Source organism: Dipodomys merriami, unplaced genomic scaffold (assembly GCF_024711535.1).
Source record: "Dipodomys merriami isolate MVZ:Mamm:240054 unplaced genomic scaffold, mDipMer1.0.p SCAF_57, whole genome shotgun sequence".
Lineage (NCBI taxonomy): Eukaryota > Metazoa > Chordata > Mammalia > Rodentia > Heteromyidae > Dipodomys > Dipodomys merriami.
In genome coordinates, this window is record NW_027206146.1 from 850,924 (window position 1) to 872,955 (window position 22,032).

At 54.9% G+C, this 22,032-nt stretch overlaps 1 protein-coding gene and 1 long non-coding RNA gene across 3 annotated transcripts; one reads left to right on the plus strand and one right to left on the minus strand.

Moving 5' to 3' along the window:
• Window positions 1-134: 134 nt before the first annotated feature.
• Ppp6r1 (protein phosphatase 6 regulatory subunit 1) lies at window positions 135-21,181 on the minus strand. Of its 2 annotated transcripts, none has more exons than XM_070000601.1 (24): window positions 20,709-21,181; window positions 11,476-11,708; window positions 10,797-10,983; window positions 10,577-10,714; window positions 10,431-10,496; window positions 7,771-7,883; window positions 7,523-7,636; window positions 7,107-7,269; window positions 6,859-7,011; window positions 6,652-6,786; window positions 6,053-6,117; window positions 5,806-5,921; window positions 5,633-5,718; window positions 5,424-5,513; window positions 5,245-5,342; window positions 3,736-3,793; window positions 3,478-3,647; window positions 2,223-2,353; window positions 1,962-2,133; window positions 1,793-1,863; window positions 1,644-1,698; window positions 1,149-1,259; window positions 997-1,068; window positions 135-923 (listed from the first exon to the last, which is right to left on the minus strand). In XM_070000601.1, exons 2-24 carry the CDS (start codon window positions 11,700-11,702, stop codon window positions 920-922), a joined length of 2,595 nt encoding a protein of 864 aa, XP_069856702.1. In that variant the 5' UTR covers window positions 11,703-11,708; window positions 20,709-21,181; the 3' UTR covers window positions 135-919. The 2 variants fall into 2 exon arrangements, with proteins under 2 accessions (XP_069856702.1, XP_069856701.1); XM_070000600.1 differs by lacking the exon at window positions 20,709-21,181 and adding an exon at window positions 19,817-19,891.
• On the plus strand, window positions 7,900-9,458 carry LOC138812608 (uncharacterized). The gene is made up of 2 exons (XR_011367611.1): window positions 7,900-8,112; window positions 9,207-9,458. It is a non-coding gene; the product is annotated as an uncharacterized lncRNA (long non-coding RNA).
• Window positions 21,182-22,032: the final 851 nt, after the last annotated feature.

The window sequence follows — 22,032 nt, forward strand, 5'->3', positions numbered from 1 at the left end:
GCGCCAGAGATGGTTCAGGCTAGGTCTCTTCCTTCTGGAGTCCCTGCCTCTTTTGAATGTCCCCACCTCCCAGGACTGCTGTCCAGTGAGGGTCACAACCTCACCACCCCAGTTCCACCACTCTTGCCACCAGGAATCGTAAACTGTCTTCCTTTATTTATATTTGCAATATGAAATAGAAGCTCAGCACACACACATACTCACACCAGCCTGGGGGAGGGGGAGCCGGGACAAGGTCACTTGGCAGCAGGGCTGGGACCCCATACCCTTGGCGCAGGGAACCCAGCCGACCCGACTCGGGGTAGGGTCCCTGGGGATGTTGCCAGGGAGGCCCCACTCCTTGGGGTCAGGTGCCTGGGTCCAGAGGGCAGGGTCCGGGGAAGGCACAACCCCCTGGGCAGGGCCCTCTGATGCCATCACCAGCTGCCCCCGGTGGACCTGAGCTGAAAGCTGGGTATGGGGTCTGCACCGGAGCACAGAGCACAGCACAGGACAGGAGCGGTGTTGGCCTTGGGACCCCAGCACAATCCCCACTGAGACAGATGGGAGTGTGCTTCAAAGCCCCGCCCCAGCACAGTCTGGCTCCCTCTCTCCTCCTCAATATATATATGTGTGCATATGTGTATATACACACATGTATATGTATATACACGCATACACACATATAATATATATATATATATATATATATAATATACGTCTCTCTTTCTCTATGTGATTCTCTTTATTCTAGGAGGCAAAGCTCCGTAATCTCTCTTCTCAGTGCAATGGGTGAGGGTTCTGTCTCTCTGGCGCCAGCTTCCAGGCAGTCCAGAAAGAATGGAGGGGATGGTGAGGACAGGGCGCCCATCGAGGACACGCTGCCTCGCCGGGGTCCACGGGAAGGACGCGAGATTTGGCCACCACTGCCATGCGGCAGCTACCTGAGAACAGGAGACATAGGTTGAGTGTCCAGGCGCCCGCCACTGCCCGACCCCCAGGCTGCTGCACACTCACTGGGAGTCCGGGGAGCCGGGCCCTCCGGGAGCAGAGCCATTGGGCACAGGTGGAGGCTCGTGGGCCTGAGCACTGTCAGGAGAGAGGACCTGGGTCACTTCCTGCCCCACTTAATCCTCCCTTCCTCTCCCACAATCCACTTTGAGGCTCACCTCTGGCTTTCAGGAAAGCTCAGAGTCTCTGGGTTCTTTCCCCCGTCCCTGGACCGGGGGTGTTGCTGGGCCCTGGAGGCCGGGACAGAGGTAGAGGGGTCTCTGGCTGCACTGTGGGCAAGAACAGCATGGGCATGAGTCCCCTCCACTGCACCTGTAGATGCATCCAGAACCCAGCCTGCCAGGGCCGGCTACCCCCTCCAGAAGGGGTCTCGAGAACCACCCACATGCCTACAAGGCCCAGGCAGCAGGCAAGGTGTGTGACCCCAGCTCCTTTCCACCTGCCACCTTTGTAGAAGCTCTTCCTGATGCAGGCTGAGGCTCTCACATGAGCCCCCCCACCACACTCACGAGAAAAGCCCACACAGCACAGGGGTTAATGATAATGAGGCAGCACTCAGCTACTGGCAGGTCAAGGATAGCTAAGGCTTGGCTTTCTCTGCCCTCCTCCCCCTCACCCCCACCAATAGCACAGAGGGGGCCCCCACTGGTCACCTGTCCAAGGAGCTGGGAGAGGAGCACATCCCACGCAGGGTGCCCGGGTCGGGGGCTATGGAGGGAGAGGACAGACTGTCAGTTGTCATCCCCACCAGCTGGGCACCCAGCCCCCCGGGAGGGAGAGAAGAAAGGAAGGCATGGCTCACCTGGGGCTTCCATGCCCTCGAGGGCCTCAGCGGCTTCCTGAGATGCTGAGGCGGTGCTGGCATCCTGAGACCTGAGCAAGGGAGGACCCAAGGGCACAGCCAAGGTCAGCACCAGGACTGCAGCTCAGCCCAGGCGTAGGTGCCAGCTCGCCTGCCCACCAGTCCCCACCTGAGCTCCAGGGCATCCTGGACTGGAGAAGTGGTCGCACTCTGGGCGAGGGGCACGCTCAGAGACACCATGGGGGCTGGGGGCCCAGTGTGCAGCTCCTCCTCCCTGGAGACTTGGGGACCCGTTAGGGTGTCCACAGGCACTGTGTCAAAGGTGGCTCTCCAGTTTGGGCCTGGGGCAGGGAGCAGGAGCAGAGTGAGCTGTTGCCTGCCACAGACAGGCACACACCCAGAACACAGAGTATAAGCGCTCGACACTCACTGAGAGGCTGAGATCCAGGGCTGGAGCAGAACGGAGGGCCAGCCCCTACACAGGCTCCCCGGCGGTCCCCCTCCTCGTCCTCGTCATCCTCGTCCTCCTCATCCTCCTCACTGTCCGTGCTGCCTCCACTCCTGCCCCAGACACTGCCTCATTAGAAGCCACGTGGGACTAGGCCACTGACCCCACATGGCCACAGGAGGCAGGAAGGGCCACTGAGCCCCAGGGCATACAGGTGCTGAGGCCAGAGGGCAAGGAGGGAACAGCAGTGGTGAGGGGGTACCCCTACCACAGCCTCTAGGCAGGAATGCCAGCACTTGGCCTCCAGGGAGCTGTGTCTTCAGCCCTGGGAATGGCCGGCACCTGTAGCTACGGACACACCTCATCATTACAACACACTTACATGAAAACACACGAGTCACCACCTCATCCTTGCTAGTGAACAAGAACCTGTCCAAAGGCCCATCTGCTCTAGAACCAGCCAACAAAGGCTGGGACCACACGAGAACCTGACCCTAACCCTAACCCTGCCTGCTTGCCTGCCTGCCTGCCTGCTTGCCCGCCTGCCACAAGGCAGCAAGAGGAGGCCCACACCACCACCAGGGCTGGCACTAGGACAGTGGCAGACCAAGTCCAGCATGTGAAATGCTCCAAAGCCAAGACAGCATTTCAGATAGAGAATATTCAACGTGTATAATTCTGCAGAGAAGAGGCAAGGTGGATCTGTGGGTAGAATGTCCCTGGAGAGAGGGCAGTGGCTGGCAGAGGGCACCCAAGGAGCCAGGAAACTACTCCGGGATCCGAGCTTTCCCAGATCCAGTGCACATGTCCCCAATCAACTGTAACATGCACTCCATACATCACAGGGCAAGGAGCTATGAGTCAGTGCTCATGCCAGCTAGTATGCACAACACAAATCTACTTGATCACAGTGACCAGAGCACAAGCTGTCACCACCTCCAGAAGAATGTGGTCGTGTCTCCCCCTCCCCCCCCTCCCCCCAAACAAGGAGAGGGATACTGCCTGGAGTCATCTTATGCCCTTTATAGGAGAAAGTGCCCTGTCCCTTTTGCAGTCTGTCTCTACTGGGTTTCTAACACTCAAGATGAAGGCAGCCCAAGCAATACTCAGGCAGCCCAAGCAATACTCCAATACACCTTCCTGACCTCCTCATGCACGTCAGCCTAGTCCCCACACATCTGAGAGCTCTGAGGCCCCTACACACGGGAGCTGAGATGTGGGAGGCTGGCTGGCTCACCGGACACCAGGTGGCTGGCCTGCACGGGATGCCCTTGACGGCTGGCCACTCTGCCAGGCACCGTATTCTCCATCAGACTCCGCCAAGCCTTGGCCCTCCTCCTCCTCCTCATCATCATCAAACTGCTGGATGCGGTCCTTGTAGCAAATCTCCAACAGGTTGGCATTGGGCTGTGGTGCAGAGAGGGAGGGGTCAACGCTGCCTGCGGCCCTACGACGCCCCCACTGGACACAACCCAGACGGGTTAGCAGTGCTTACATTCTCATCATCAGCATTGAGGGAGAAGGTAATGTTGGCAGTCTTGTCAAACGGTGCACTAGAAGAGAAGGCAGGAGTATGGTGAGCCAGCCACGGGGTGGGGGCAGCATGGTTAGGTCACATTCTTTAACCTCACCTACACGATTCCTCGCTGCAAGTTCATCTGCTCCCTGAAACGGGTATGTACCCCACCTTCAATCCTCACAGAACTCTTACCTGTCACATATTCCCAGCATGCTCCATTCTCATAGCTACAGAGGATGTGTCCTCCATGAAACACTTAACACAAATACACTAACCATGGCGTGCAGTCAGGAATGGAGGGGGCATGCATGCAGTGCAGGAAGCTCCGAACCCCATTCCTGCACCCGTCCCCAGGGCAGCCTACAGCAAGTCACCTAACTCCGTGGAACCCCATAAAACCAAGGAAATAGAATCACCACCATGTGTGGTTTGACAGGTGTTAAGACTGACAGGTGTGGGACCATAAGAAGTTTAAATACACTTTGGTGTCTCCCCTTGGAGCAACAACTGACTGTTGTGATTTGGTTCCAGTCATTCCCTCTCACCAGCCACTTAGTGTGAGAATGGGGCACACCCAGTTTGCAGAGTGCTACAGAATCACTTATCCAATCAGGCTTTGGGTTTGTGGTTGCTATGCGTGTGTGTGTGCACGCGCGTGCGTGTGTGTGCTGGTCTTGAGGCTTGAACTTAGCACTGTCCCTGAAATTTTTTGTTCATGGTGCTCTACCACTTGAGCCACAGCTCCATTTTTTTGGTGGTTATAAATAAGAATCACAGACTTTGCTGCCTGGACTGGCTTCAAACACTGATCCTCAGGTCTCAGCTTCCTGCTTTCTTGTCTTTAGTGGGAGTGTACAGTGTTGTGAAAGGACTTTTCCCAGAACACACCTGACAGGGGGCGCTGATACCCAATGTGAGAACACTGAGCCAGAACCAATCACTGGGCAAGCTAGCAACGTATCTTGACAGTCCTACAACCTGGGGCTTAAATTCTACAGTGAACTAAGAATCATCTTTGGAGTTTAATGAAACCCTCCATATTTCTGGCTATGTGAGATCTAAAGCCCTGTTCAGAGGCAAGTGATGGGCACTGTGGAGACATGGCACAACAGCCCTCACCATGCTCTGCCACCATCCCGGGCCTTGTCTGCTGTCGGCAGCAGCCCTCTGCTGGTAGTGACACTGAAGCACTCAGTCTCACTGAGGCGCCATGCCCTGTTCCCTGTCCTCAGTCTGAGGGTGTCTGCTCATGCTCTTCGCCTTCAGCGTTGGGAGGAAGACTACACGGTTTCAGGCCATGGCTGGGAAAGCTCAGAAGTATCTGCAGACTGGGCCATGGTACATAAACAGATGACTGCCCATGGTGGACAGCAGGCAGACACGTGTGGCATCATGAAGGGAACAGGACCGCCATTCCACATATACAGGTACAGCACGTGCTGTGACAGGCAGGGTAGAGCCCACACCTGTGCAAGGGACACTTACTTCACACTTTCTTCCTGCTCCCCAAACTCTTCGTCATTAAAGCCAAAGTGGTCAATGAAGGCCGAGGTCATGCGCTGCATCTGGAAGTCCATGAAGGCCTGCAAGGGGCAGAGGTTGGTGCTGGAGGGGCTCCAGGGCAGGCAGACCCCCATTGTGGCCTGGCACAGCCTCAAGCCCACCTGCTGCAGCACGGCCTCCTCGGGGAAGTTGAACTCCTTGAGCCGGTCATCCTCATCATCGCTGGAGGAATGGAGATGGTTGGTGTTCACCTGAGGACAGAGCAGTGAGGAGTCAGGGACTGAGGGAGCCCCCAGATGAGGGCATGCAGGTGGGCCTGGGGGGCTGGCTAAGGAGGAAAACAGGGTGCTACGGGGACTGGGGACCTCACCAGATCCACCGTGTTCCTCTTGTTGGTCTCAGCCAGAGGTCCTGACACAAACATCTCCCACCGCTCCTGCTGCTCATCTGGCAATTCTGCATACAAGGGGTGGGGTAAGGTGTCTGCGGGTTCTGGAAGCCTCAGACACCCCAACCCCCATAGCCCCAGCCAGCATGCCTCACCCTTTAGCAGCTGCCCTAGCTGCTCGGCATTGGGTCCCTGCTCCATGTTCTGCACCAGTGCGTTGGCCACACGCGTCAAGTGGCCCATGTAGCCTTTCCTTGGGCCTCCCCCAGACCTGAGCGTGGAGGCCACAGCTGAACGGCAGGCTGGACACCAGGTGCCTCAGGCCTTCTTCTAGCCCTCCCCACCACCTCATCCTCCCTCTCCCCTCCCTGTCCACCCATCCATGGAAGGAGCTGTGCTCACTGCACGCCGTCGTTTTCCTCCCAGGATGTCAGGATCCGCTCCACCAGGCAGCAGTGCTGCAGTAGCTGCAAGAGAGCAGCTGGGCTCAGCCCAGGGTCGTACTCAGGGGGTAGTTCAGGGGTCATACTCAGCGAGTATCCCAGGGGTCTGTTCTCAGGAAGCTCAGCAGCAGCAAGGGGGACCTGACCTGGTAAGGACATTTCCCCAGGCCATAACAGAGGCCAAAGACATCTGGCAGTTTTGTGGTTTTGGTTTTATGATTGAGACAGGGTCCGGCTGTCTAGTCTAAGCTGGCCTTGAACTGATGATCCTCTCATCTCCTGAGTACTAACACTTCTGGCAGGCACCACCCCATGCAGCACTGTCTCTGGATCTCTACAGGAAGCATGCAGCACTGTGCACACAGCCTCCACCCTCCCAGCTCACACGAGGCCTCAGCATCCTCACCCCTGCTGCCTAATGAACCCTGACACCCCCAGGTGCTGACAGGGATACTGCTCAAAGAAGGTGGGAGAAAGGAAAGGGGAGGGCCTTCTGGGAGAGGGAGCCCTGGAGGGAGGTCAGATCTCCAGACAGGGGAGCAGGGAGTCCCAACTCACATGTTTCACAACAGGGTTTGGAACTGATGTGTCAGAGCTGCTGTCAGGATGGGGCCCTGAGCTCAGCATGGCGCTCACACACACCTCCACTTGTGCATGCAGGAAGTTGTTGAAGACGTAGTGGAAGAAGAGGTCCTACAGTGGGGCACAGGCTAGTACTGGAGACAACCCGCCCCACCCCCACGCCCCAGTCCCCAGACCCCGTACCAGCAAGGTGTTGGGCACGTCCAGAACCAGGAGCTCTTGTGTCAAGGCAGCGTCATTGGCACTCAGGGCACTGGCCAGGAGCTTGACCACATGCAGCCGCGTGTTGCCCAGAGGCGGGGCGAGGCTGCCCCAGGTCATCTGTAGAGGCTCAAGCTGCAGGAACAGGGAAACAGGGGGCTCAGGGCCCAAAGCCACATTCTCTTCCACCCACCTCCTTTCAAGACCACAGAACTCTTCATGTTCCCAACCTTGGGAGGCTCAAGCAGGAGTTGGTGGAAGCAGCCAAGTCGAGGGCGCAAAGCATTCAGGACACCTGGGCTGAATGTGGCGCTGTCCAGGGCCCCCTGGGCCAGGAGCTCCAACTGCCCATCCACACTGCTGAAGAAGTTGTTCATGGTCATGGACTCGGACCTGGGGCAGGGGGAGGATGGAGGACAGTTGAGTCAGACAAGCCTGTGCATGGTATACGAAGGGTGCAGCCATGTTCCCGGGGTGCCAGTCATCTGGACAGGTCAGGCAAGTAGAGGAGGAACAGCCTCTGGCTGGGAACCAACAAGGAGTCTAGACCAGCCACTCCTCTGCCCAGTGACCATCCAGACCTTGGAGTCTGGGGAGTTGGAATGGCTCTAGCAGAGGCCCCGCAGTCTCTGGCCAGTCCCCTCACCTTGGCCTCCTGGGTTCCAGCAGGGTCAACAGCACCTGGATTCCACTGACGATGACAGACGGGCTCTGCTCCCCCTCGAACATGTTGCTCAAGAGCTGCTCGATGGTTTCCTGCCTGGGGGGAAAGAGGAGGTCAGAGAGAGGCTGGGGATCTCCCTACAGGGAGGGGAGATCAGAGATCAGGGAGGGTGGAGGCTGTCCTGAGACAGCCCTGCTTGCTGGGTCCTGGCATTCGTTTTGCAAACCCACTTTTCCAGGGTAGCCAACAGCTGGTCTGGCTCAGGGCTGTCCTGGCCTTGGATCATCTGCTCTCGGCTCAGGCGGGTGATGTCACACAGGGACTGGGATGCGTTGGAATGTTGCTGGAGAGGAGGAGAAAGTACCCATCACAAGCTGACCCTCCACGAGCAGAGCCACACACATGTGCTATGAGGAGGTGCAAAGGCTTCCAGAAAGGAGACAGGTGTACACACACGTGAGCACTTCACACTAGACCCTCTCCACAGCAGCTGAGAAAAGGAACGCAGCATTGACCAACACAATAAGGGCGTTCATTGCTGTTTTCCCCAATAGTGGCCCACGGCATGCTTGGTAAGTGCTCTACAACTGAACTACCATCTCAGCAAATGAACTTTGAAAACACCATGCCCAGATAAAGAGGCTGAGAAAAGAGGATGCTGTAGTGTGTATGACGTGTAGAAGAGAAATGTCCAGAGACAGAAGTACTTGTGCTAGGAGCAGAGGTATGAGGAAAAGTAGAGGACTGCTAATAACAAAGGTGTTTGTGCTTTGTTTTGTTTTTGTCAGTCCTGGGGCTTGACCTCAGGGCCTGAGCACCCTCCCTGAGCTTCTTTTTGCTCAAGGCTAACACCCTACCAACTTGAGCCACAGCACCACTTCCAGCTTTTTCTGTTTATGTGGTGCTGTGGAATTGAACCTAGGGCTCTGTGCATACTAGGCAAGCACTCTAGCACTAAGACACCTTTCCAGCCTGGTAGTTTTGTTTTTTGTTGTTTTTTTTTTTTTTTTTGGCATCAGTGTGGGGCTTGTACTCAGGGCCTGAGCGCTGTCCCTGAGGCTCTTTTACTCAAGGCTAGCGCTGTTCTACCACTTTGAGCCATAGCACCACTCTAGTTTTCTTTTTTTTTTTCTTGCCGGTCGTGGACCTAAACTCTGGGCCTAGGTGCTGTCCCTCAGCTCTTCAGCTCAAGACAAGCGCTCTACCGCTTGAGCCACAGTGACAGTTCCGGCTTTTTCTGTTTATGTGGTGCTGAGGAATCGAACCCAGGGCCTCATGCATGCAAGGCAAGCACTCTACCACTGAGCCACCTTCCCAGCCCACCACTCTAGTTTTCTAGTTAAGAGTTCTACTTAAGAGTCTCCTCAGGGGTCTGAGTAGCAAACACAAGAGTCATGGCTGGACAAATGTTTAGGAAGTTTCTTCCTGTTTGACCAACTGTTGGTCAAAAGGAGTGCAGCTAAAACTAACCAAAGGAGGCATTATGCTTCCAGAAAAGTCCCAAGGAAAAGTACTGCGAGCCACAGTAGTGGCCTGTGGGATTGGGCTCTAAAGGAAAGGGTGGAGAGATTCAGCCAGTTAGTGTGAAAGTGGGTGATAAAGTTCTTCTCTCAGAGAACGGAGGCATCGGAGTAGTTCTAGATAACAAGGGTTATTTCTCCTTTAGGAATGATGAGACTCTTGGCAGGCATGCAGCGTGGACACATGGTTGAAATGGCATCATGTGAAGCTGCCCATGCCATGGAAGGCCTCAGATCTTCTATCATGTACATAATTTCCCCATCTCTTTTATAATAAAACTGATGGTAACTAATGATAAAAATAAAAAAATTTCCTGCCCATGTAATTGTAACTCCTCCGTACAGTATGTTCACAAATAAAATAAAATTAAATTAAAAAAAAATAAAAAATAAAAAAATTTAAAAAGGCCAGGAACCAGTGGCTCACGCCTATAATCTTACACACTCAGGAGGCTGAGGTCTGAGGTTCACAGTTCAAAGCCAGCCCAGGCAAAGAGTCCATGAGACTCTTCTCTCCAATTAACCACCAGAAAAACCAAAAGTGGCGCTGTGGCTTAAAGTGGTAGAGGGCTCACCTTGAGCTAAGGAGCTCAGGGACAGTGCCCATGACCAGAGTTCAAGCCCCATGACCAACAAAAAAAATGTCTTTCAGAGACTTTCCTGCCAGGCTGGCTCTGAACTTCAGTCCTCAGATCACAGCTTCCTGAGTAACTAGGATTACAGGTGTGAACTACCAAGTGCCCAGCTGATCACAATGTTTCTTAATTGCAGTATAAAAATACTTTAATTTGATGTGGTGACAGTTCTACAACCCTTTGAGTATGCTGAAAGCTACAGAATTAGAACTCTGGGAGGCGAAATGTATGCACTGTTCTCCTGGTAGACTGTCATAAAAGTTGTCAGGGTCAGGCACCAGTGGCTCACACCTGTCAACTTAGCTACTGAGGAGGCTGATATCTGAGGATCAAGGTTCAAAAGCCAACCCAAGCAGGAACATCCGTGAGACTCTTATCTCCAATAAACCACTCAGAAAACTGGAAGTGGCACTGTGGCTCAAGTGTAGAGCACTCAGCTTGAGCTGAAGAGCTGAGGGACAGTGTCCAGGCCTAGAGTTCAAGCCCCAGGACAAAAGAAAAAAAAAAAAAAAAAAAAAGCAGTTCTCAGGACGTGAGCAAGAGAGTGGAGCTTATCCCAGCATGCAGCTCAGGCCCCATCCTTGCCCTCATCCCTCAGGCCCCCACAGGGGTCAAGGAGATGTGGACACACAGTAGGTACACTGCACCCTTTTCTTGCCATGTGCCCTTTAAAGGGGGTAAGCAGGGTGTGGGCACGGCGGGAGGGAGGAGCCGGGCTATGTCCGCAGCACTCACATTGTCATCTTTCGATGGGTGAATCTGTTCGATCAGCCGCTGGACAATCTTCTCCTCATTGAGCCACTGAGGGACAAGGGCAGGGGCTGTCAGGTCCCCAGCCATGTGCCACCGTCCCCCCCTCCCCCGGAAGCAGGCCCTCTCACATTGAGGACATCCTGCCGCAGCTGCGGCCGCTCCACGCAGGTGAGCAGGCGCAGGAGGAGGTCCATGATGGCTGAGGTGCCTATGTGTCGCAGCAGCAGGTCCACAAAGTCATCCTTCTTGCGCAGGAAGGACACAAGCTGGGGGCACAGGGCAGCATCAGGGCACAGGCTCTCAAACCCAGCCCTCCACCCCGTCTGGGTGCCGAGGGGTGGCAGGCACCTGATCCGTCTTGCGGTTGATGAGGACCCCCATGACCTTGCTGAAGAAGCTAGCAAGCAGAGGATTGAGGCTGCCGCCACTCTGCAGGAAGCCATAGAGCCGGTTCAAGAGGGACTCGTCTGCACCCAGGGCGTCATTGATCTGGGGCACATCAGAGGTCAGGATATCGCAGGCCACACTGGGGTACCTGGGAAGGGAACACACACAATGAGGGGCTCACGGGGGTGGAAGGAGGCCCATCTTTATACACTGGAAATTGCTGGGTGCTCACAGCACCTAACCACTGAGGTCTGGATGCTGAGGTCTGGAAACTGTAGTTCCACACCAGGCTAAGCAAAGGTTTGTAAGACTATATCTCGAAATAACTGGCAAAAACCTGGACTGCAGAGCACCAGCCAAGCAAGCAAGCAAAATGCATTGAAACCCTGGTACTGAAGGGAAAAACAAAAACACGCACACAGCGCATGCACACACGTTTACATACACACACACATACACACACACACCATGAAAAAGCAGAAGAGAGTGGCTAACATAAAATGTGAGTGGCAAAGGGCTCTGTGTCTAGAATGGGAGCAGTGTGGATCACAAAGCCTGCCCAGGCAGAGCCTGGTCCTCCCACCCAGATCCCTCACCCCCAAACCTCAGCTCCTGAGTGCAGGAGTGGGTGGGGACTCACTTGTAGCGCAGCCGCTCCTCACCACTGATGGGCGGCTCCTGGGTGACCCAGGCCACCATGGCTTGCAGGTGGGGCGGCTGCAGTAGGAAGTCCAGCAGCTTTCGGTTGACGACCTTGCACTCCTGCAGCACGTCCTCCTCATCCAGCAGCTCAGGAAGGCTCAGGTCCTCCCGTTCCAGCAGTGTGTCCAGGTGCGAGCTTGTGTGCAGGTCAAACTTCCAAAACATGGCGCCCTGTAGTACCACAATCCACATGTCAGACCCCTGAGTCTGGGAGCCACCAATTCCTCCCCACCATGGTCCTGGACTCAGCACCACATCACACATGTTCAGTGTCCCAACAGGAAATAGGCCCGCCTGGAAGCCCCAGCCACTGCCTCCAGCCTAGCTCCCTTTCCTACAAGGCAAGGTGTCCTCTACCCTCCTCAGGAGGGAGGCCTAGCAAAGGCCTCAGCGTGGACCGCGGGGAGAGGCCCAACACCGCCCAGTGACCTCAGCCTGTCCCAAACCCATGTCCATCATCCCCATCTGGGCAAGAATACCACTTGAACTTCTGGCTTCAAATTCAGTGCAGTCTCTATTTGCTGAACAAATTCAAATGCCCCATGGCTACCAGTGCACAGCTGGTGCCCATGCCGTGAGGGGCAGTGACAGGGAGAGAGGAAGTCTGTGCGTGGAGGCTGCGGCTGTTGCCTGGACACTGCACACACAAACACACCCAACCATCATCTCACCCGTCACCCCACGCCCTTGCCTGGGACAGGACAAACACTACTTCTGTCCTGGTCAGTCAGCTCCCAGGATAGCCACTAACAGGGCCCAGAGAAATTCATGCCGAGAAAAACAGCCTCAACAGAGGAATACAGTAGGCTACAAACACCCAGCTCCATAGCCACAAGCAGCACACACAGGGCACCAGACGACAGACAGACAGCAGCACTGCCCCAAGCCCAGCCAGCACTTAAGGAGCTTCTTCCTCACGAGGAGCCTATAAGGCTCCAGCAACGAGGGCAGCAGAGCCAACCCGTGTCCACAGCTGCCGATCAATAGCACACACACTGAACGTGACTTCCACTCCTCACCACCCCTCGCACAGGAGGGGAATGGAAGCCTGGGTAAGGTGGATGGCTTCAAGGATGGGCACCTATGTGCATCTTGCCAAGGGCAAGGCACTGACCACAGCTGCCTCCTCCTACCTCAGAGGAAGCTGGGAAAAGGCAAGGCAGCACAGCAAGCAGAAGGTGCCTCAAGTTAGGTACAGAGGCTAGTCCCCAACCAGCCTGCCAAGCCACCCAGGCCTACCCCTGTCTACCACCCTGCTGTGCTCTCTGGGAAGCGCATTCAGAGCTGCCTGCAAACAACTCCTCTCAGTGAAGACACACTTGTACACCTACACTGATTCCAGAACCTTCCCTAAGTTACTGAACTCAAGGGTATGCCGGTGTATGCATGTAGCATAGAACCCAGCACTGTGATGGCAAATGCTCACAAATATTAGCTGACAGACACCTATCTCCAAAACCATGTTGACACCAACCTTTGCCTATGAGATAGAGGCAATCTACTCACTGGGGAATCCAAGTAAAATCATTCCCACCAGCCCCCCAGCCTGTCCCCTGCCAGCTGTAGGGAGGAAGGAATAGCAGGGGAGGGAACCTTAGGGCACAGGTATGGAGAAGGAAGGCAGAAGCGCTCCTACTTCACAGGAACCCCCAGTTTCGGCAGATCAGCTCAGGGGCTCCTTCTTACTTTGTATCCCCCACTTAGCAATGAGGAAATCAGGCCAACAAGAACCCTGGTCACAGATGAGAAAGCTGAGGCTTAGTAGTAGTGAGTCAGCTCTCACATAGCACGTGAACAGCAGGGAAGGAAGGGTGGGAGGATGGAATGGGAAGGGGCTTCCCAAGCACTGTCAGGGTACCTTGGACTAGAGTAACCACAAGGATCAACTGCTAAGCCCAAGGGGAGCCGTGGGTGTGGGAATCAACAAGAAGTTCAACATGGAGAACACATAGCCTTCTCTACAAGGGAGACTTGCATGGCAGTAAGACCAGGCAGGGGGGCTGGGATGTAGCTCAGTGGCAAAACGCTTGCCTAGCAAGTGCAGCGTCCTGGGTTCGATCCCCAGTACTGAAAAAGACAAAAAAAAAAAAAAAAAGGTTTTATGGGCTGGGAAGGTGGCTCAGTAGTAGAGCGCTTGCCTTGCATGCATGAGGCCCTGGGTTCGATGCCTCAGCACCACATAAGCAGAAAAAACTGGAAATGGCGCTGTGGCTCAAGTGGTAGAGCGCTAGCCTTGAGCTGAAGAGCTGAGGGACAGCGCCCAGGCCCAGAGTTCAGGCCCCATGACCAACCAAAAAAAAAAAAAAAAAAAAGACCAGGCAGGGCAGGAAGCTTCCCGGGCTGAAAGAACCAGGCCAGGCACCAAGAGCCACAAGTTGTACAGGCCATCAACACGACACACCCAGAAGAGGTGAAGTTGCCAAAAGTTGAAAAGTTAGAACAACTGTTAATGGGGTGGTTTTCTAAAATGTTCTAAAAACAACCATAAGAGAAAAAAGAAATTAAAAATAAAATCAATTGTTGATAGTTCCACAAAGTTGTAAATATACTAGGGAACTACTGAATTGTGTTGTGGGGGCGGGGGGAACAGTATAGGGATTTGAACTTAGGGCCTTGCACTACTAGGAAGGTGCCCTGCCACTTGAGCCACACTGCCAGCCCCTAATTGTGGACTTTAGGTTGAATAAACTTTATGGCATAGGAATTCTACTTCAACAAAAATAATACGGAAAAAAAAAAGCTGTCTTGGGCCACTATACTGAGGCAGGTAGGCTGGCCTGGCAGAGCTGAAACTCACCAAGGTTCTGCTCCAGTGGGTTCACTCACCCTCAAACCAACATCCTGGAGATAAGCCCCTCACACAGTGGGTGGGGGCAGGGCCAAGCCAGCACCTCTGGGAAACCCAGGCAGCTACCCTCTCACTACTTTGCTTCCAGTGGAGAGACAAGGTTAAGGGTTTCCACTGTTCCCACCCAGAAAGGGATGCAGAAGAACACAGAGCCTACCAGCTACCAAGCAGCAGAATCCATTACACCCTGGTCCCTTCTCACAGCTAGGCCCATCTTTTTTTTGTTTGTTTGTTTGGTCGGTCATGGGGCCTGAACTCTGGGCTTTGGCGCTGTCCCTCAGCTCTTCAGCTCAAGGTGAGCGCTCTACCATTTGAGCCTCAGTGCCACTTCCGGTTTTCTGGTGGTTAACTTAGGAGTCTCACAGACTTTCCTGCCCAGGGTGGCTTTGAACCGCGATCCTCAGATTTCAGCCTCCTGAGTAGCTAGGATGACAGGCATGAGCCCCCAGCACCCAGCCCATCCACTCACTTCTCAGACAGCTGGCTAAAGGACACAGGCCATGGCTACCTCTTCCATTTTCAGGGACCAGTCAGGAAGGTGCTGGCTATATGGGGTGTGGTGTCTAGGGAAGTCCACATAAGCTTAGGCTCCACCAACAGGCAAACCCTTGAGAATTTAACCGAGGTTGATCTTCCAGAATCACCAGGGTCAAATGCATGCAGTTGTCACCTTGCAAACTTTGCTTTTCAGGCTCTAAACAATGAAGATGCCAATACAGAAAAACTGGGAGGAGAAAGGAGAAAAACCTTTCCCTCCCCAGAAACCTTCAATTTGCTTCAGCCTTACTTATTACACTTGACTCTCAGCATCACCTTCCCGCTTAATGAGCTTGCCAACAGGCAGGAGAGGCTCTGTTCTCGTTCTCGTAACTTGGGCCTTTGTGTCCCTGGCTGTGAGAGACACAGCCAGCGGGAAGAGCTGCTGTGACTCAGGGCAGGAGGCCCCCACACAACACAGGTGTCCCTGAGACCACATCCCTGCCCTCTCCAACAGAACTATAAGAGTCGGTCACTACGCCAGGTGACAGCTCTCAAAATAGAAAAGTAGTGAAGAGACTCACAAAGTCTGTCCAAGTGAGCCCAGCACTGTCCTCGGACCGTTCAAACACTCAGGCCGGAACCACACGGCCCGCCACCCCCATCAACCCGCTGCAACTTTCAGCAACTTCAAGAAAACGGAAATGACTACCACTGGTTTTAGCAACGGTTTGAAAACCATGACTCTAGCTGCAAACGGAAAAAGGGGAAATTGTAAACGAAGCCACTGTAAGGGAAGCCATTAAACACAAAAACTACCTCAGCCTGTCCTGCCAACTACACCACTCTCTCTGGCTTGTTTTGTTGCTGCTGCCACCACTGTCTCTTCAAACACTGCCCTTCCTGACCTGCCCCAGAGACCAAGCCTTCAGAATGGAGGTCAAAGGCCACCACCAGAGGCCTCCGCGAGGGCATATGAGGACAGTCGCTGAATGCTCAGAGGTTCAGCGGAGGCTCCAGCATCCGAGCAGTCCACAGGCTGGCCAAGCACTCCAGGAGCAGAGAAAACCTGAGGCTGGGAAGGTGACTCAGTGGTAGAGCGTTTGCCTTGTATGGATGAGGCCCTGGGTTCAATTCCTCAGCACCACATAAGCAAAAAAAGCTGAAAGTGGTGCTGTGGCTCAAGTGGTAGAGTGGTAGCCTTGAGCTGAAGAGCTCAGGGACAGCGACCAAAGTTTAGGACCCCCAACTGAAAAGAAAGAAAGAAAGAAAGAAAGAAAGAGAGAGAGAAAGAGAGAGAGAAAGAAAGAGAGAAAGAAAGAGAGAAAGAAAGAGAGAAAGAAAGAGAGAAAGAAAGAGAGAAAGAAAGAGAGAAAGAAAGAGAGAAAGAAAGAGAGAAAGAAAAAAAAGCAGGCCTGCCCGATACTGGTTTCTTACACCTGTAATCCTAGCTACTCAAGTCTCAAGTGGCTGGGATCTGACAATTGCGGTTCAAAGCCAGCCTGGGCAGGAAAGTCTGTGAGACTCTCATCTCCAATGAACCACCAGAAAACTGAAACTGGCACTATGGCTCAAGGGATAGAGCACTTGCCTTGAGTTGAAGAGCTCAGGGATAGCACCCAGGCCCAGAGTTCAAGCCCCACAACAGACTGGGGGGTGTGGGGCGGGGGTGGGGAGTAGTTAAAATTTTTTTTTAAAAAAGCAGGCTTGACAGCTCTTTAAAAGGCTGGGTGGTTCAGGAGCCATCCCCAAGCAGGACCTGCCATGTACATGACTGCAGAAGGCACAATCCTGGGGGAAGATGGGGAAGTAACAGCCTAACCCCAAGGAGATGGAATAATTAGGAAACAGTCTAAGGACACTTGGCCAAGGACTGGGAGGAGACTGGAAGGCTCAAGCTCAGAACTCAGCTCCCAGACCAGCCACAGATTTAAAGGAAAAAAGGGAAAGATGAGTAAATGGATTTGAAATAGCCAAAGTAAAAAGCCAAATGGAAGCCACCTACAATGTTAGCACTCAAGAGGCAGCAGAGGCAGGACAGAGATTCAAGGCCAGCTTAGGCTACATAACGAGTGTTTGCTCTTCCCACCAAAAAGGCCCTAAATTCAATTTTTTGTGTGTGTGCCAAACCTGGACCAAAGTATCCTCCACCTCAGCCACTCTCATACCAGAGATTACAGGCACAAACCATTTAAGTAATCTTTTTCTTTCTTTTTGGCTGGTCCTAGGGCTTGAACTCAGGGCATGGATGGTGTCCCTGTGAGCTTTTTGCCCTCAAGGCTAGTGCTCTACCACTTGAGCCACAGCTCCATTACCAGGTGTTTTTCTTTTTTTGTCTGTTGTGGGGCTTGAACTCTGGGCCCTAGCGCTGTCCCTGAGCTCTTCAGCTCAAGGCTAACACTCTACCACTTGAGCCACAGTGCCACCTCCAGCCTTTTCAGTTTATGTGGTACTTAGGAATTGAACCCAGGGCCTCATGCACGTGAGGAAAGCACTCTACCACTGAGCCATCTTCTTAGCCAATACCAGTTTTTTTGTGGTTAATGGGAGTTAACAGTCTGACTTTCTTGCCCAAGCTGGCTTCAAACCTCAATCTTCACAGCTCAGCCTCCTAAATAGCTAGAGGCACAAGCCACTGGTGCCTGGCTTGAACTAAATTTTTGGTGTGGCCTAATCAAGATCTAACTCTATGGCACCTCAGTTTCCTCATCTGGCAAATACCTCACAGATAGGATTACTCTCTGATACCCACAGGAAGGCTCCATAAAACTGGTACACAAAGGGAAAACCCCTTTGGGTCTGGCATGTTGACAAGAGTGTCAGCCTGCCCAGCAGGTACTTTTGCTTGCTGCAAGTCTATCTGCACAGGCACTGTACACTGGTGCCTTACCTGAATGCCCCATCCTGGCTTGCTGCTCCCTCCACCTTCCTGACAGTTCTTGGAGCCAAACTATCTCCTCCTGGACCTTCAGGCCTCTATACAACACTACATCCTCTTTTTTTGGGGAGGAGGTGGGGGTCCAGTCGTGGGGCCTGAACTCTGGGCCTGGGCGCTGTCCCTCAGCTCTTCAGCTCAAGGCTAGCGCTCTACCACTTGAGCCACAGCACCACTTCCGGCTTTTTTCTTTTTGCTTATGTGGTGCTGAGGAATAGAACCCAGGGCCTCAGGCATGCAAGGCAAGCACTCTACCACTGAGCCACCTTCCCAGCCCATCAACACTACATCCTCTAAGAAGCAACTCAGGCCAACGAATCTCCGTTCTGAGACAGGATGTGCCTTTTCGGACACCTGTCTACCACTGATACCAATTTCCCAGGATCTAGTGCACAGCCAGATCCAAAGGTGTTTATTGGATTAAAGAAAATTAAAGTGGGTTGTGGGGGGGGGGGATCTTCAAAGATCACTCAGCCATATATCCTGGCAGATGGGCATATTTCTCCTCTACACATGACCAATGAAAGCAAGCCACCAAAGAGATGAAGATAAATCACAATACAAAACCCAGGCTAGGAGCAGGTAAAACTAATCTAAAAATCACATGAATGCAACAAAGCAGGGATTGCTCCACCAACACTAGTGACATGTGGAGCTTGGTTGCTATTTGTGGTGAAGACGGTCCTGGACAGTGTAAGCTGAAGAACAGCATCCCTGACCTTGACAATCACCAAATGCTAGTAGCATACCCACACACAAACACACACACACAAACACACACACACACACACACACACACACACACACACAAAATGTCTATAGACATTGCTAAAGGTCCCCAGGCAGACACCCCCCACTATCTGAAAAAAAATAGCAGTCCTTAAGAGCTACTGATCCTGGTGAGCTCACTGCACCCTGCATTCTGAAAAAGGCATCTACAAACATTAGCACTTAGCCCCAGAACCTCGCCCTCTGTGCTAAGCCTATTTCTGTGCCCACTTAGGCAGGAGGAGGCACAGCGACCTCAGCAACTTGTCCTAGTACTCGCCAGTTGGAAAGTCAGAGCCAGGATAGGAACCTTGTCTGTGTGACACTGTCTTTCTCTAAACCAATTAGCCTCTACTACCTCCTCATTATCCAATCCCAAATTGAACTTTCGCAAAACGATATTGGTGGGCAAGGGTTTTTTGTTTTTAAATAACAAAGAGTACAACATTTTAAACAGAAGGAGCCAACTCCAAATGCCTTTCCACCACGAGATAGTGTACACAGCAAGGTGACACACAGAGCACATCCTTGTGTGCTGTACACACTCACTACCAGGGATGTGTATACAACAAGCACCCCACACACACATACACAACCTTCAATCTTGAGTCCATGCAAACATGTGCCTCGGTGCTCAGGGTTATACCCTCCTCAACCTCTCAGCGAGGAATCGATCGTATGGGTATAGGCAATTGTTTTACCAGGTTTGAACCCAGCACATCTGACAAGACAAAGCAGCTTCCTTAGAAAAGCATCCTGACACAAAGAAGGCCTGAATGGTCAGTGCAGGTAGAGGGTGTGTGTATGTGTGCATCCTGACACAAAGAAGGCCTGAATGGTCAGTATAGGTAGAGGTGTGTGTGTGTGTGTGTGTGTGTGTGTGTGTGTGTGTGTGTGTGTGTGTGTGTGTGTGTGTGTGTGTGTGTGTGTGTGTGTGTGTGTGTGTGTGTGTGTGTGTGTGTGTGTGTGTGTGTGTGCAGGTAGAGGGGTGTGTGTGTGTGTGTGTGCATCCTGACACAAAGAAGGCCTGAATGGTCAGTACAGGTAGAGGGTGTGTGTGTGCATCCTGACACGAAGAACGCCTGAATGGTCAGTACAGGAATGGTCAGTACAGGTAGAGGGGTGTGTGTGGGGGGGGGGTGAGCTACAAAACCCAGGCCCTGGATAAGCCCACAGGCAGAGCCACTCTGCCCCGGCCCTCTGAACACATCCACACAGCCCACTCATGGCTCCACTACGGTTCCTTCCCACCTTCATGTATTTGCACATGTTGGTTCTTCCACATGGAAAGCTCTTCTTCCCACTCTCCATCTGCTAACTCCTACTCAGCCTTTCCACACAGAAAAAGCCACCCATCCGGCCAGCCAGTCTCTCCCACTGCCCGTGGCCTGCGGCAGTGGCACCCTGGTTGCCCATCACAACAGCGATTGTGACTGTCCAGCTGAGCCTTTGTCTGCCCTGGGGGCCCTGCTCCGTGCTCCCCACCAGGCCCTCACCAGGCCTCCAGAGCCAGGTCGGGGAGCACACCGACTCCCAGACACAGGGAAAACCCACTCTCCAGCGATCCTGAGCCTGAGGATGAGATCAGAAAGACCAAGGCACCCAAGAAGGTTTGGGAGAGGAGGGCAGAGAGAAGGGGTCTAGGGGAGAAAGGCTGAAGGCACCCAAAAGGAAGACTGGGGAGATGGAGGACTGGGCCCAATCGTGGGGGAGGGGTGGAGTTAAAGAGAGTCCCAGCACAAGACGGAAGGTGGGGGGGGGGGCCGGAAAAGAAACTTGGGGAACCACAGGACGGGAACTGGGGCGGGCCTCAGCCTTGGGGGGACCACGGGTCGAGATATTTGGGATAGACTGAGAGATGGTACAGGAATGAGAGGTCGGGACACGGAGACCCGGTGGAGGTGACTGGGTGACGCGGGGGACGGGGGTACAGCGGAGAAGCCGTCGGGACGAAGGAGGACCGGGGGACGGGGAGGACCAGGATGGGGATGGGGACCCCGGGACGGGAAAGGGGAACCGCGGGACGGAGAGAGGGGACTGCGGGTGGGGACCTGGGACGGGAAGGGGGGACCCCGGGATGGTGAAGGGACCCCGGGGGAGGGGGGCGAAGGCGCGGCGCGGGCAAGTCGAGGTTCGCGCTCACCTGCGAGGGGGGGCGGCGGCTCTTCGCACTCGGGGCTCATCGGGGCGCCCACCCCTGCCCCGCCGCCCGCGGCTCCGGCCCGGTCGCGGGGCCTTGGGTGTGGGGCGGGGTCGGCGGCGGGGTCACGGGCAGGCTCCGGGGCTCACGGGCCGGGCTCCGCCGAGCGCGGGGGTCGCGAGGCGGCGCGGGCCCCTCGGGGGGCGCCGGCGAGGCGGGCGCGCCCGTCCGGCGGCGGCGCTGCGCGACGTCGCGAGGCCCCGGGCCGGCACCTCCGGGACGCGGGCGAGGGGGGAGTCGCCTCGGACTTCAGAAGTCCGAGCGGGCGGGCGAGCCGGGCCGTGGGGGCTGTGCGGTGGTCAAAGGCCGCTCCCTCAGCCGCAGCTCCACCGAAGGGCCAGGCCTCTCGGCCCCGCAGTCCTCTTCAGGGGCTCCGACGACCGGCACGCACCTCCACCGTCCCACAATGCCCCGAGCGCGGGAGGACGCAGGAGGTCCCGCCCTCCCGCTGCCTTCCCGGTGGGCGCATGCGCGCGAGGCCCGGACGCCGGCTCCCGCCCACTCCGGAATTCCGCCGCCGCCCGAGCGCCTGCGCCAGTTGGCGCCAACCGACTCTCCCCGTAGAAACCTGAACGGTCCACTGCGCAGGCGCCGCCGGGCCTCGCCGCGGGCGTCTCCGGGACTCCCTTCCCTAGACCGGTGAATGTCCTGCTCCGGGATTTCCCACCCCTTGCTGCCATTCCGTGTCCTCCAGCCCGACCGCTCCTGCGGCTCTGGCCTGGTCCCTCCCCGAGCCCGTGGCCGCGTCTCGACGCCTCCGCGCGGCCCCGGTCCCCGCTCGTGTCCCGTGCTCGGGCTCTGTTCTTGGCTGTGGACGGGCAGCCGCGCAAAGCCCAGCTGGGTACATAACGAAGGGGCGGGGCGCCTCCACGCCCCTCTGGCCCCGAGCCTCAGTTTCCCCAGCTTCCCCAGGGCTAGATGAGAGCGTGCATGGGAGAGCTGTCCATCCCCGCGGCGTCTCCTTGAGCCGCGTTTGCGCAGGTCGTTGGGGTTTGCTGGTCGTGCTGTGAGGGCGCGAAGCGGGAGCCTGGGTGCACATCCGTCCCGCGTGAGTGTGCGGTGGGCACCTGTCCCTTTAACTCCTCAGTGGCTTTCCCTGCCACCTCCTGTGAGTCGCGTGACTTCAGCCACGTCTCCTCTGGTCTTTCTCATGTACTTGTTGCGCGTGGTGCGTGCGGTAGGACACGGCCTCGGTCCCGTCACAGCTCGAAGTGCAGTGGGAAATGTGCTGAGAACAGTTTTCCCCTTCGTAAAGAAGGGCAGTCTG